The sequence below is a fragment of the Bufo bufo genome, chromosome 10, assembly GCF_905171765.1.
Source record: "Bufo bufo chromosome 10, aBufBuf1.1, whole genome shotgun sequence".
NCBI lineage: Eukaryota > Metazoa > Chordata > Amphibia > Anura > Bufonidae > Bufo > Bufo bufo.
Window position 1 is genome coordinate 20,197,542 of NC_053398.1, and position 15,401 is coordinate 20,212,942.

At 44.3% G+C, this 15,401-nt stretch overlaps 1 protein-coding gene across 5 annotated transcripts in view; it reads right to left on the bottom strand.

Moving 5' to 3' along the window:
- PHF21A (PHD finger protein 21A) overlaps positions 1-15,401 on the bottom strand; it is a 153,759-nt gene that overhangs the window by 125,841 nt on the left and 12,517 nt on the right. For 2 of the 5 annotated variants that reach the window (XM_040409140.1, XM_040409139.1), the window contains exon 1: positions 5,791-6,078. The exons of 2 other annotated variants lie outside the window; for them this stretch is intronic. In XM_040409140.1, the coding sequence (XP_040265074.1) occupies positions 5,791-5,860 (70 nt within the window). In that variant the 5' untranslated portion in view covers positions 5,861-6,078. Of the gene's footprint in view, positions 1-5,790; positions 6,080-15,401 lie in introns of those variants that run through there. One more of the 5 variants, XM_040409141.1, reaches the window with a different exon arrangement.

Here is a 15,401-nt window from a genome sequence, read left to right on the forward strand (position 1 = left end):
TTGAGAAAGCAGCGGCGCTCCAGGAGCGCCGCGGCCTTCTCACTGTTTACTGCTGGCCCAGTGACGTCACGACCATTCAAGTGAACAGAGCTTAGCCCCGCCCACGCTAGTTGATACTAGTCGTAACGTCACTGGGCCTGCGGTAAACAGTGATGGCGGGGGTCCCGGGTGTCGGACCCCCGCCGATCAGAAGCTGATGATCTAGAGCAGGGATCAGCAACCTTCGGCACTCCAGTTGTTGTGAAACTACAGTTCCCAGCATGCTCCATTCATTTCTATGAGAGTTCTTAGAAGAGCAGAGCAAGTATGCATGCTGGGAGTTGTAGTTTTACCACAGCTGGAGTGCCGGAGGTTGCCTACCCCTGATCTAGAGGATAGATCATCAGTTAAAACAAAGTGCAGAACCCCTTTAACGATTAACTTTTTTTTTGCAAATAAAAGGCTTTGCGTTACCATATTCACCAAATTGAGGGGTCAATTTTGCTGAATGAGCTGTAAATTTTGCTGTACACATGGCTTTTTGATTTTATTTGTAGGGAGGTTAGGTGACAAAACAAAAGAAAAAAAATAAATTCTGTATTTGGGCATTTTTTTGTTTTTACAACATTCACCATGTGGGATAGATAGCAAGATATTTTAAAAGTTCAGGCATTCATAGATGTGGTAATACCAACTATGTTCATTTTTTTAATTCATTGAACACCTTCCCAACATCTGCCATACATGTACAGCGGATGTCAGGTCTTTGAAGATGGCTCTGGGTTCTGCTATTTTACATAGAAGACACCCAGAGGGGTTAAGTCCATTATCAATAATGCCGATCACGGACTTAACCCCACAGATGCCGTGGTTAATTGTGACCACAGCATCTGAGAGGTCTTTTCTTCAGAGCTCTGGGCTCACAGGATCCGAACGTCTCCCCGATCCCGAGATCAAGGGAGCTATTTACTCGCTATAGTAAGCTCAGGCCCTCTGGATGGCCACAGTGACGTTCCTGTGGCAGACAGAGCTCCATAGGAACATAGCGAAACTTCATAGACTGCAACAGTAATTCATTGCAGTAAATGGGAGAAATGATCAGATGATCACATTAAAGCCCCTAGGAGCAGTTAAAAAAAAAGTAGGGGGAAAAAAATTAAATCACTCCGATTTCCTCGTACTAAATTTTTTTTTATAAAAAATAAAAATAAAATAGAGATCATCGGCCTGTACTATTAAAACATAAACGTATGTATCCCATACGGTGAACAACATAATGGTAAAAAACAAAACAAAAACATAAGCAAACAAAAACAATGATTCACGTTTAAGGCCTCATGCACACGACCGTTGTTTTATTCCGTGTCAGTTGTTCCGTTTTTCGTGATTTTCTGCGGACCCATTGACTTTCAACGGGTCCGTTGAAAACTCGGCTAATGCACCGTTTGTCATCCGCATCCGTGATCCGTGGTTCCAGTCCGTCAAAAAAATATAACCTGTCCTATTTTTTTCACGGAAAACGGTTCGCGGACTCATTCAAGTCAATGGGACCGTGAAAAAAACGCTAAAGGCACACAAGATTGTCATCCGCGTCCGCATCCGTTTTTTTCCTATCATTTGCATGGCAAACTTGACTTAGACTTTTTTTTACTTTCCTTCAATAAAGGAAGACACACAGAAATAAAAACGGAATCGGATCACGTAAAAACGGAACCCCATTTTCCGGAACGGAACACAACTACGGTCGTGTGCATGAGGCCTAAGAATGAACAAAATGCTCAACAAGTCACACATACTCCAAAACAGTATCAATAAAAAGATACAGATAGCTCCACGAAATAATGACAATTCCATAGATATGAAAATTATCGGGGTCAGAATATGGCAATGCAAAGAAGCAAATAAATTTTTTCAAAAGCATGATGCCATGCATGAAGGAGCTGCACTCGCTCCATGCCATTATTATGTCGGGAAGGGTTTAAAGAAGTTGTCTCATCATGGACAATGGGGACATATCACTAGGATATGCTCCCATTGTCTTATAGGTGCGGGTCCCACCGCTGGGACTCACACCTATATCGAGAACAGAGCCCTGCAACGTGGTGGCTGGAGGACTCCGGTCCGGCCACCACCAAGCCGGCTCCCCATAGAAGTGAATGGACGCGCACCCCACATGACCGGCCACCGCTCCCATTCACTTCTATGGGCTCGACGGAAATAGCCGAGCCAGCGCTAGCCTATTTTCGCTGGCCCTATAGAAAATGAATGGAGGGCGGTTGCGCATGCACAGTGCGCCCTCCTTCACTTGCGGGGCTCCGTTCTCGATATAGGTGCAGGTCCCAGCGGTGGGACCTGCACCTATAAGACAATGGGGGCATATCCTAGCGATTGTAGCTGCTTGAAGAGATTGTGGCACTCCAGTGAGTGTCACAGTCGCTAGTGATGTCACACTAATTGGCCACATGGCCTATTTGCAGCTCAGTCCCTTACAAGTGAATGGGCCTGGGCAGCAATAACAATAACAACCACTGTACAATGTAGTGAGGAGGCTGCAGTGCTCAGAGCACCGCAACCTCTTTAAATTACTGAGTGGCGGGGGTGACAGGTTTTGGACCCTCACCAATCAGAAATTGATTACCTTTTCATCAATATCAATTGCGGAACGGCCGCACGGAACGGGATCCCTCGGAAGCACTACCGAGTGCTTCCGTGGGGTTGCGTCCCGTACTTCCGTTCCGCAAAAAGATAGAACAGGTCCTATCTTTTTGCGGAACGGGCGGATCGCGGACCCATTAATATGAATGGGTCCACGATCCGATGCGGCTGACCCACGGCTGGCGATCGTGCATTGCGGCCCGCAGCACGGGCACGGGTCACACACGTTCGTGTGAACTCGGCCTAAGCACTGCAATGAGAGCCTTCTCAGACAGCTGATCAGAGGATAGATCATCAGTAGTAAAATCTCAGAAAACCCCTTTCAGGAGAAAAAGATGGAGCGTCAAGCGAAAGATGCATAGCATAAAACTCAACATTTTGCGCGAAAATTGTGACACAATTGTGTCATAAAATTCTGTCTCCACCAATAGCTGGTATAGAGTTAGGGCTCATTCACACGACCGTGCCGTGTTTTGCGGTCCGCAATCTGCGGAACAGAACAGACGGCCTATTATAGAAATGCCTATTCTTGTCCGCAAAATGGACAAGAATAGGACATGATCTATATTTTTGTGGAACAGAGCAGAATGGAGCGGAACGGAGCAACGGATGCGGACAGCATCGTTTGCAGCCCCATTGAAGTGAATGGGTGCGCACCACAAAAAATGCGGCTCGGATGCAGAACCAAACCACAGTCGTGTGAATGAGCCCTTAGACAAAAATGTCTAGCCCTGCACCACATTTGTCATCCAGCCCAAGCCCCTTGGATATATCTGGGGCAGCCTGTCTACGCCTATGCCATCTACAGGCTTAGTAAATCTGCCACATAGTTTTTTGCAAGGGGACAAATATGTACTCTGCAGTGCACCCCCATACAGGCCTTAATATGAAATCAAAGAACATTACGCTCCATTCAGACGTCCGTAATGTGTTTTGAGGATCCGCATAACACAGACAGCGGCAATGTGCGTTCCGCATTTTGCGGACCGCATATTGCCGGCACTAAAAGAATATGCCTATTCTTGTCTGCAATTACGGACAAGAATAGGACATGTTCTATTTTTTAGGGAACGGAATTGCGGACCCGGAAGTGCGGGTCCGCAATTCCGTTCCGAAAAATGCGGAACAAAATTGCGGACGTGTGAATGGGGCCTTAAGGTAAAGTATTGCACACGAGGCCTTATCTCTACAATGACAGGCCTGATTAGTTTCAAAATGATAGATTAAAATGATAGAAAACTACACCTGCCGTAAAAGAGACAAAAAGTGACAATTGGACAGTTAGGCCTCATGCACACGACCGTTCCATTTTTTGCGGTCCGCAAACCGCAGATCCGCAAAAAACGGAAGCCGCCCATGTGCCTTCTGCAATTTGCTGAACGGAACGGGTGGCCCATTGTAGAAATGCCTATTCTTGTCCGCATAACGGACAAGAATAGGAAATGCTATATTTTTACATTTTTTTGCAGGCCACGGAACGGTGCAACAGATGCGGACAGCACACGGAGTGCTGTCCGCATCTTTTGCGGCCCCATTGAACTGAATGGGTCCGCACCCGAGCCGCAAAAAAGCGGCTCGGATGCGGACCACAAAAACGGTCGTGTGCATGAGGCCTTATTGTGGTTCAACCTGTTAGGAAGAAAAATACTTTGGGAGTTAGACCAAGTGCACAATTGCCCTTATATTTTGGTATTCTGTTCAGTCATAGGAAGGGCACTGGATCTACTTAAAACAGACCAGTCCTGTATGGAGACTTACTGGAAGCGCTTCATGGTATAAAGACTTATTGGCAATGCTCCATGGATTAAAAGATTATGCAAAGAGGTATCTTCCACGGAAGGGAACCATCTCGCTAGCGCCACCTTCTGGAAGTGGGTCCCTAAGGCCTCTTTCACACAACCGTTTTTTATTTTCCCGTTTGCGGGCCGTATGCCTTCCTTTTCCGTAATTCTGTTCCGTTGAAAGATAGAACATGTCCTATTATTGCCCACAAATCACGTTCCGTGGCTCCATTCAAGTCAATGGGTCTGCAAAAAAAAACGGAACACATACAGAATGTACTCCGTATGTTTTCCGTATCCATTCTGTTGCCCAGCCCAATTTTTTCTATGTGATTACTGCATACGCCATACGGAAAAACGAAACGGAAAAGGAAACACAAAGGAAACAAAAAAACGGAACGGATCCGTGAAAAAAAAGAACCTCAAAATACTGAAAAAGCCATACGGTCCTATGTAAAGAGGCCTAAGTGTCCAATCTGACTTTATAACAAGCCTTGGGATTTGAAAAGGGAATATAGGCAAGCCAAAAATCCAAGGCATCGCACCCAGCCAGCCAGAATCCTACTCCGCGCTGACGAGGGACTAGCAGCATGAAACAGCCGTCTACTGATATTTGGCTTGGCTATATTCCCGTGTCATATCTCAAGGATTGTTAAAAAGTCAGATGATGTTAAGAAGTCTCATAGGGAGCCACTTACATAAGGTGGCGCTATCGAGATGGTGCTCTTCCTTGGGAGATACCCCTATGCATGTTCTGGCATGGGAGCAGAGTACTGGAACCGCCAGATCCGGTAAATGCTGGACATTGGGGGCGCCCGACAGATCCTATTCACTATAATGTGGTCTGTCAGGTTTCCGGTGTGAATACCAACATTTTGCCAGACAAACTTTCCACTGCATGCAAAGGTATTTCATCTTTTTTTTTCCCTGCTGGGATCTGCGTCGGAAGCTCCACCACAAGTGTGAACCTGGCCTTAGTGAGTGAGTTTAGCAAACAGATAACGACATGACAAAATTTTCAATAGACTGGGAAAATAGTGGACTGCATATGGCATAAGGCCTAAAATGCCTAACAATTAGACTAACAAAAGCCAACATAAACCAAACTAATGCAATGTTTCGTTCCATTTAAACTGTGTTGGAAGTACTAATGCCAGTGTCCCATATCTGCTGACAGGGAACGCTGGAGGTAATTCACCATCTACACACGTATCAAACATAACGAACATAAAGACGTAACACAACGCAAATGCATGATTTCCTGACAGGCTGCAATTTCCTATAGTTACAAAGGCAAGAAATGAAAACGGCGGCACCATTGTACCCAAACAGCGGCACGCCTGGTAGAGAACAAAAAAATAAAAAGATAACTTACCTTTGTTGCTGAGAGGTATCCTGACAAGCCTCTGGTCCATTAGCTGCTGGTAACACCGCACCTCTAGCATTATCTGTGTGTTTCAGTGATGTTCCTGCAGGCCACAGCCTGAGTCCCAAGAAAAGAACACTCTATAGCAGCACATGATATCAGGCCCATCTTTTCCTTCATTTCCCTTTCAAGACAGTGCTAATTTAGGATCTCAGACACATCCTACAAGAGCAGACAGGCACTTGACAGTCAGATTGAGAACCCCACCACCGTGTCACACACATCAGAAGGACCTGATTTCCATCAGTAAACCCTGGGAGAACAGAATGTTTACACAGGCAGAAAACTCCTGACGTTTCACTCTACACTTAGAGCACAGGCATCAAGTTTGTCTGTGCACAGAAATGCTGGCAAAAGGTTGGTGGAGAGGCAACCTATCGAATTCAGACATGCCATGTACACCCTTTCAATTCTACGCAGTGAATGGTTACTCACGGCTTGTGTGATTCAGCTGCAGCTACAGTAAAGAGCAGGGGAAACAAATCTATGCGCTCTGCATCCATTCCTCAAGTAAACTTCTTGCGAACGCCTTTTGGACAGAAGGTTTATTTTATTCAAGCACGGAGACGATTGTAAAAGAGTAAAACAATGAAGGAGGGTTATCTGAAGGGGTCATTTTTCATACAGCGCGGCATACATGGAAAGCCCCTGGATCACCACTAACAGCTGCGCCCCCCAATTCAACAGGTATAAGTTTCCTGCCACTTTCCCAGCGGCCATCCCCGAGCTACACCTGCGTCACAAGCTGCTGATGCAGTGCGTATTCCTGATATGGCAAACCGTGTATCCCAAGTTTCTATCGTGCACATAAAGTACGATAAGGTTTAAGGTATACAGGGCGGTGTACGTGGCAGCAGGCCACTGATAAGTGATGACACTTAGACATATGTGCTAATATTATTTCAGGCCAGGCTAGGTTCGCATCACGTTTTTATCATCCGCCTTTCAGATTCGTTTGACAGATACCAAAATAAAGGAGAGTTCACATCACCATTATTTTTCCGTTCTCCTGATCAGTCAGAAGAACATAAAAATAAAAATAGGACCCTGTAAAATAACAGATACTGTTGCACATTTGGTATTTGTTTGAGCCATTTCCATCTGAAATCTTTTTTTTTTAGAAGGTTCAGCAGAACAGAAAAATAACGTTGACGTGAACTCTCCCTAAAGAGATGCCAACTGAAGGGCATCCTCTACTTTCACATCTGAGGCACTGAAATCCGGCCACCAGTTCCGGCAGAAAATGCTGGGAATTGGCTGGACACAAACAGTCGATTCTCAGCATTTTTGATGGAATGCAGCCGGATCTTTGCTGGACCCCATTATACTCAACAGGCATTTCAACTGCATCCGGCAGTGACGGATCCGGAGAACTCCGGCAGGCTATTCTCTGCCAGAACAGCCTGCCGAGATACATGCCGCAGGTGTGAAAGTAGCGTTAAAAAAAAAAAAAAAAATCTGTCACTTTCCCATTTTGCTGGACGCAAAAGTGCGGTAAACTTCACCTTTGTGTCTGCTATAAAAAAATAATTTATATAAGAAATATATATATATATATATATATATATATATATATATATATATAGATTTTTTTGGTTTAGTTTTTTTACACAAAAGTTTATGCAAAACGGATACAGACACCTTTTATTTGGCATCCTTTTTTAGGCATCTGTTAAACATGATGTCAACCCCACCTTAGTGACATAATGACGGTTTGCTTGTAAGGGGCTGTTCATCTCGTTTTGGCTGCTTATATGTTTGCAAACGGTAAAAAAACGTATTGAAATGTATCGCTCGATGTACCCATAAACTATAATTTGACAAACGTAGTTCAAAAATGCATAACTTTCTTTGTCACCATTTATGTACTTTTTTTGTTGCTTTTTTAAGGACATAATAGCATAGCATACAATGCTTTTGTGTCCTGCAAAAAAGAAAAGCATAGAAAGCTTTTTTACATTGCTCTCAATGAGAGATTAATCAAAACATATGACTAGGGCTGAAACGATTACTCGATTAAATCGAGTAATTCGACACAAAAAAATCCTCGATGCAAATTTTTTGCATCGAAGATTCGTTTGTGTCATGTGACCACGGATCGGGAGTGAAGCGCTTGCTATTACTCCCGCTCCGTGGTCTCCTGCGGCGCTTGGAATACTTACCTTTCCAGCAGGCGGCCTCCGGACACTCCACAGTACGTCCATGGTCCCGCGCTGCTCTGGGGGCAGAGCTGATGGCACAATGGGGGCAGAGCTAATGGGGCAGAGCTGATGGCACAAGGGGGCAGAGCTGCTGATGGCACAAGGGGGCAGAGCTGCTGATGGCACAAGGGGGCAGAGCTGCTGATGGCACAAGGGGGCAGAGCTGCTGATGGCACAAGGGGGCAGAGCTGCTGATGGCACAAGGGGGCAGAGCTGCTGATGGCACAAGGGGGCAGAGCTGCTGATGGCACAAGGGGGCAGAGCTGATGGAACAAGGGGGCAGAGCTGATGGAACAAGGGGGCAGAGCTGATCGCACTGGGGTGAGGGAGAGCATATGGCACTGGGGTGAGGGAGAGCTGATGGCATTGGGGGATAGTGGAGCTGATGGCACTGGGGGGAACTGATGCACTTGGGCTGATCGCACAGGGGGGAACGAAGGGTGTTGGGGGCTAATGGCAGGGCGTCTGAGGTTTTTATAAAGGAAAACAGTATTATTTTTTTCTTATTAGATTACTCGATTAATCGTAAAAAATAAATCGATAGAATACTCGATTACTAAAATAATCGTTTACTGCAGCCCTACATATGACATTACACTTTTATCCGTTAGGTGAACGAATGCCACTGTAAGGCATCAGTCTGAGGTATCCGTTTAAGGGCGCATTCAGACAACCGTAGCGTTTTGCAGACCGCACACGGCTGCAACCATAATTAAAAATTCCTATGTCCGCGATTGCGGACAAGAATAGAACATTCTCTATCTTTTCTACGGAGCAGCGGAACGGGACCACTTGTGGCCCCATAGAAATTAATGGCGGCCACAAAAGCGGTTGTCTGAATGAGCCCTAACGTATATTTGTTTTGTATACGTTAAACAGATGGTAAAAACGTGATGTGAACCCAGACTTAAATGTATCCTTTTTTTCAGATGATGCCTTCAACTCTCCAAATTTAAAAAAGAAAAAAAGGTCCACAAAACAAAAATTAAAGTTTAAAAAATAAAATAAAATAAAATACAAAACAAAATGTATGGCACGTATACATAAAAAAGGAAAGATAAACAAAATTAAATATATATATATATATATATATATATATATATATATATATATATATATATAAATATATATATAGAAAGTCCAGCGGGAGCACGATATGGGTGCAAGGTCCGACGTAGGGTAACGGCAATACCCAATGATATATAGACGAAAGAAGTAGGACTGCACTCCGGAATAATGGTGAAATAAAAGATTTTAATCACCCATAATATGGCAAACTTGCGACGTTTCGGCTCTTCAGATTAAAATCTTTTATTTCACCATAATTCCGGAGTGCAGTCCTACTTCTTTCGTCTATAATTATATATATATATATATATATATATATATATATATATATATATATATATATATATATATAAATAATTTTTTTTATTTATTTTTTTTACATTGAAAGTACCACAAAAACGAGATGTTAACTGCCCCTAAATTTTCTTCGGGTTCAGTCAATGCGTTCTTTTAAAGTCATTTACAGGAGAATAGGCAGGAATGGTCACGTCACTGCTTCATATAATTGTCCCTTCTTCAAACCACTCGCCCAAACAATACAGTGAGTATGCATAGGATTCCTAGTGAAGAGGGGGAGGATGGGAAATGTAATATGGAAGGCAGAACTGTCAATCACACTGCCTAAATGACAACCAACACAGCAGAAGGTATTGTACATCTATTAAAGGGGGGGCAGTCATAGACAAAACAGATTTATAGCAGATGACATAAATCATTTTCATCTAGAGGTGGTTCCAAATTAATAACTTAGGTTTTATACATGTGGCCATATTACAGATCTTTATTGCATGGAAATCTAATACCACATCCATAGATTGCTAGGATTACCGTGCAGGATTGCTCCCCCACATGCCATATGACAGATATTATTGTCTAGAAGCCATGGAGCTATACACATGCACCGTACAGGGACCAGGTAAGGGATTTGTAGTATATGAGCCCTAGAAGCATTTTTTTACTCTAGTGCTAGCTAACTTTTTGAAGGCTATGTACACCTTCGGAGGTAATTTTTGTTTACAATTGCATTTTACTCGTTTTTGGCTTTAAAAAAAACATTTACTGAGCCGTTCTGTCACAAAGTGTTAACTTTAAGAGTCATTCCGTTTTGATCCGTCTTAATAGAAGTCTATGGGAATCATAACGGATCCGTCTGGTTCCTGTTATGCAAGACGGAAAACAAAGTCCTGTAGACAGGACTTTTTTCTCCGTTCTGCATAACAGGAACCAGAGGGATCCGTTATGATTCCCATAGACTTCTATTAAGACGGAATGCCTTTTAAAGGGCATCCATTTTTCTTTCCTTCGTAGTACAAGTCTATGGGCAGTATAACGGATCCGTCCTTCCGTCTTATGGATTCCGTTATAACCATACAGATGTGAATTCACCCTAAGATGAGAACTGAGCTATAATGAGTGTTTATATTGTCAGATCAGGAGCCTTCAGCTCCCCAACTGATGGAGAAGAGAGAAAATTCAGATCCTGCTACTAGAGCATCCCAGCTCTGTACAAAAAATGGACTCCATATTTTTAATAAAAGACCCATTGAACAAAAGATTTTTAGCTCAAAATAAGTACAATGCAATAAAAAAAATTATAATAAATTGTCCCCAAAGGTGTACATAGCACACTAAACCCTATGCACAATGGTACCCGCACATTCACAAACCAGTAAGAACCTTAGATTGTGAGCACCTCTGGGGACAGTTGGATACTAATGTCTGTAAAGTGCAGTGGAATATAGAAGCGCTATAATTGCATAAAAGAAATAAACAAATTCCCATAAAAATTATTGGAGCAGCCACACCGTTCATGATCTGTGGGGGTCCCGGCGGTAAGACCCCCACCATTCTAATAGTAAACCCCTATCTAACCAGAATACCCATTTAAACATAGATGACAGTTTCCATGGTGTTTGGACATTTACTTCTTTGTACACATAAATGGTCATCAGACATGGTAGTGGGGTCTGACATACGTTTTTTGGGGTGCATTTGTGGGAATTTTTCTTATTATTTACAGAATCAAAACAGAAGGAGCTACACCTGTTCTTGTAGAACCACGTTACTGCATCTTAATAGTGGACTTCTTTTTTTTTTACTCATTTTAGTCAATGGAGAGGGAAGACACCTTAGAACAGAGATCAGCCATCTTCAGCACTCCATCTGCCATGAAACTACAACTCTCAGCATGCAAACATGCTCGGCTGTTCTTATAAGGCCTCATGCACACAGCCATTGGTCGAGCCGCAGTTTTGTCGGCTCGGATGCGGACCCATTCACTTCAAATGGGCCGCAAAAGATGCGGACAGCACTCCGTGTGCTGTCCTCATCAGTTGCACGGTTCCGTGGCCCCGCAAAAAAAAATTTAACATGTCCTATTCTTGTCCGCGCTTTGCAGACAAGAATAGGCAGTTATATTGAAGGCTGTCCGTGCCGTTCAGCAAATTGCGGAACGGACACCATTCCGTGTTTTGCGGACCGCAAAACACACAACGGTCGTGTGCATGTAGCCTAACTTCCATAAAATTGAATGGAGCATTCTGGGAGTTGTAGTTTCTGGACAGCTGGAGAGCCGGAGGAAGCTGATCCCTGCCTTAGAACACGTTTCAAATTCATAAAAAGGTAGACACAAAATTGGCAATTTTTATTTTAATTATACCTATCCTCAGGATGGCTCATTAGTAGGTGATTAGTGGGGGTCTGACTCCTGGCACCCCCGCCGATCAGTTCTTTGAAGACGCCATGGCGCTCCACTGAGTGCTGCGGCCAAATACAAAGCACAGCTGCATGTGTTGCTTGGTATCGCAGCTCAGCCCCATTCACTTGAATAGGCCTAGGCTATGAGACCAACGAAGGTGACGTCACTGGTCTAGGAAGAGACCGCGGCGCCGGCTCTTCAAACTGATGATCGGCGGGGGTGCCGGGAGTCGGACCCCCATGACCACATACTGATAACCTATCCCAGGGATCAGCAACCTTCTGCACTCCAGCTGCTGTGAAACTACAACTCCCAGCATGCAAACATGCTTGGCTGTTCTCACAACTCCCAAAGAAGTGAATGGAGTTGTAGTTTCTGAACATATGGAGCGTCGGGGGTTGCTGGTCCCTGACCTATCCCAAGAAAAGGTCATCAGAAAAAAAAAAAAAAACATTCAGAAAAGCCCTCCAATATCAATGGAAACTCTTTTTGATGGGCACTAGTCTGAATAGAACCTTTAGGGCTCATGCACAAACGTATTTTCTTTCTGCTTCTGTTCCTTTTTTTTGTGGGCCGTATGCGGAACCATTCACTTCAATGGGTCCGCAAAAACAACGGAAGGTACTCTGTGTGCATTACGCTTCCGCATTTCCGTTCCGCAAAAAAGTAGTGCATTCCTATTATTGTCCGCAAATCACGGTCCGAGGCCCCCTTCAAGTCAATGGGTCCGCAAAAAATACTGAACGCACACGGAACACATCTGTATGTCATCCGGATTTTGCGGATCCATACTGTAGAAATGCTATGCCCAGCCTATATTGCTCATGTGTTTGGTGATTAATAAGTTACTGTTTCCGTTCCGCAAAAAAACGGATCGCATACGGAAACTATACAGATATATTTTGTGGAATAACGGAATGGAAGAGGACTTGAATCAGAGGGGAAAAAAACAACTCTGATACGGAACGGATCCGTGAAAAACAGACCGCAGAACAACAACGGTCGTGTGCATGAGCCCTTAGACTGGATTTTCACGTAGTGGATGCGATGCTCCCGACAGACCCCAATGACTATGACCATGAGGTTCCATCATTGTGTCCATCATTTTAGCATACCAAAGAGTGCAGCACGTGAAAAATTATCAGTTTTAGGCCTCATGCACACAGCCGTTGTTTTGGTCCCCATCCGAGCCGCAGTTTTAGCGGCTCGGATGCGGACCCATTCACTTCAATGGGGCCGCGAAAGATGCGGACAGCAACGAATGTGCTGTCCGCATCCGTTGCTCCGTTCCGTGGCCCCGCAAAAAAAATATAGCATGTCCTATTCTTGTCCGTGCTTTGGGACAAGAATAGGCAGTTATATTAGAGGCTGTCCGTGCGGTTCCGCAAATTGCGGAACGCGCACGGACGCCGTGTTTTGCGGATACAACGGTCATGTGCATGTAGCCTTATCCTTATGCATTCTGAATGGAGAGCAATCTGTTCAGGATGCATCAGTTCAGTCTCTCTTACGTTTTTTGGCCGGAGAAAATACCGCAGCATGCTGCATTTTTCTCTCTGGCCAAAAATTCTGAACACTTGCCGGAATGTCAAATCCGGCATCAATTTCCATTGAAATGCATTAGTGCCGGATCCGGCATTAAAATTTCCGCATTGGCGGATCTGTTCTTCCTGTTCACGCAGCCGCAGACCTTTAAATCTGTGAAAAATATTAATACCGGATCCGTTTTTTCCAGATGAGAGACGGATCTGGTATTTCAATGCATTTGCCTGCCGGAATCCTCTGACGCCAGTGTGAAAGTAGCTTTACAAAGTCTAGTCTACACATCCTCATAAAATGCATTTTGCGCCAGTGATAAACAAAAAAAACAAAAAAAAATTCATTTAAATGCTTGGTGGATATGAAGGCGTTAAATGAATATAGGGGGCTGTAACTTCATATAATCAACGGATAAACCAAAAATGATTAATACACTCATCAGAAGGAGTGGGGGAAAAAAAAGCATTACAGCAAAACAGACTCAGTCTACCAAATATGCTAAGAAAACAGAATGTCCTGCACAGCCCCCTGGCATGCGCCAGCATCTTTCTACACGTGCTCCAGCATATGTACTAATTCTACACAGATAAAACATGGCTAGGACAAAGACCCTGCAGCCACTCCCAGCCCTGAAAGGCCTAACATTTATTTCCATGCAAGTAAGTACTGTAAATAACAAGCCATCGGCCCCGACTTCCCGGCCACCTGTCCCTTCAAAGCTCTGGCCGTGCCAGATGGACGGCAGGGTTTGAACCACAGTGCTGCCGCTACAAAGCGTACACATGAAAGTTGCCTGGGAGTTGAGCTAGGCCTGACAAAATCCAAAAGTCAAAAGCAAATATTACCCTGCACTGCCCACAAACACTGAGGGACTGACTCATTTCTGGAAAACAGATGAATAGAAAATCCCAGCAGTTTCACTGGAAGGAGCAAAGTACTTCTATCCTCGTGTTAACATTACTTAATGCTTCCTGTGAAGAGTATCCAGATAACTGCACGTTTCCTGCTCCGTTGCGAGCCACCGGTACCTTACTGCACACACACACAGATATGAGAGGTACCCATTAAACAAAGCCCCTGAAAACATGAGCCGTTATTCAGCACACATGTCCTTGACAAACCCCTGTAAAGTGCAAGGGGGTGGAGGGAGCGTCGAGCACATTCCTTGGTGTTAGAATGGCAGCTGTGATTGCTGAAAAACAAGACAATCAGAGGCTCTGAAGACCAAACCGGTGCAGGACGAGCAGGAGAGACATCAGCACAAAACACGCCACGTCTCACCATACACTGCAGGAATAAGCTCTGGCCAGATGTAGATTTGCCAATTTCCAACATTTTGCAACCTTATTACAAGCACAGCAGCAGTCTCAAGCAACAAAATGTAGGGAAAGAGGTCCTCATAGCCACTTCAGTGTGTGTCAATGACATAAATCAATTATAGCATGAAGGCTAGCAAGTTGCTAATCAATACCCGATTTGAAGGGCACGGGCGGGCGCCAGAAAATGTAGGTGTACACTCACTGCCCGCCAATCAGTTCTGTACAATCTTTGTGCATTTGTCTTTGTAGTGCTCTTCAGGCTCGGACTCCACAGCAACATGGCGTCACCTGCAACTTGTGGTAGAGTTCTGTCATTACCGCTGCTGAATGGGGCACATTTAGGCCCCTTGCAGACGAGCGTGTGCGGATTAGGTCCGGATGAGTTCAGTGAAAAATGCGCAATTTCGCAAACAAAGTCATTTACTTTTGTCTGCGATTGCGCGGGTGCAATGCGATTTAATGCGTTTTGCACGCGCGGGATAAAAAACTGAATTATACAAACATCTCTTAGCAACTATCTGTTAAAAACGCATAACATCCGCACTTTCTTGCGGATGGGATGCGATTTTCACGCAGCTGCATTTACTTCTATGGGGCCTGCGGTGTGTGAAAAAAAAATTGCAGAATATAGAACATGATGAAATTTTCACGCAACGCACAAGTGATGCGTGAAAATTAACGTAAATGTACACGGTCCCATTGAAATTAATGGGTGCGAATTCCGTGCAGGCGCAA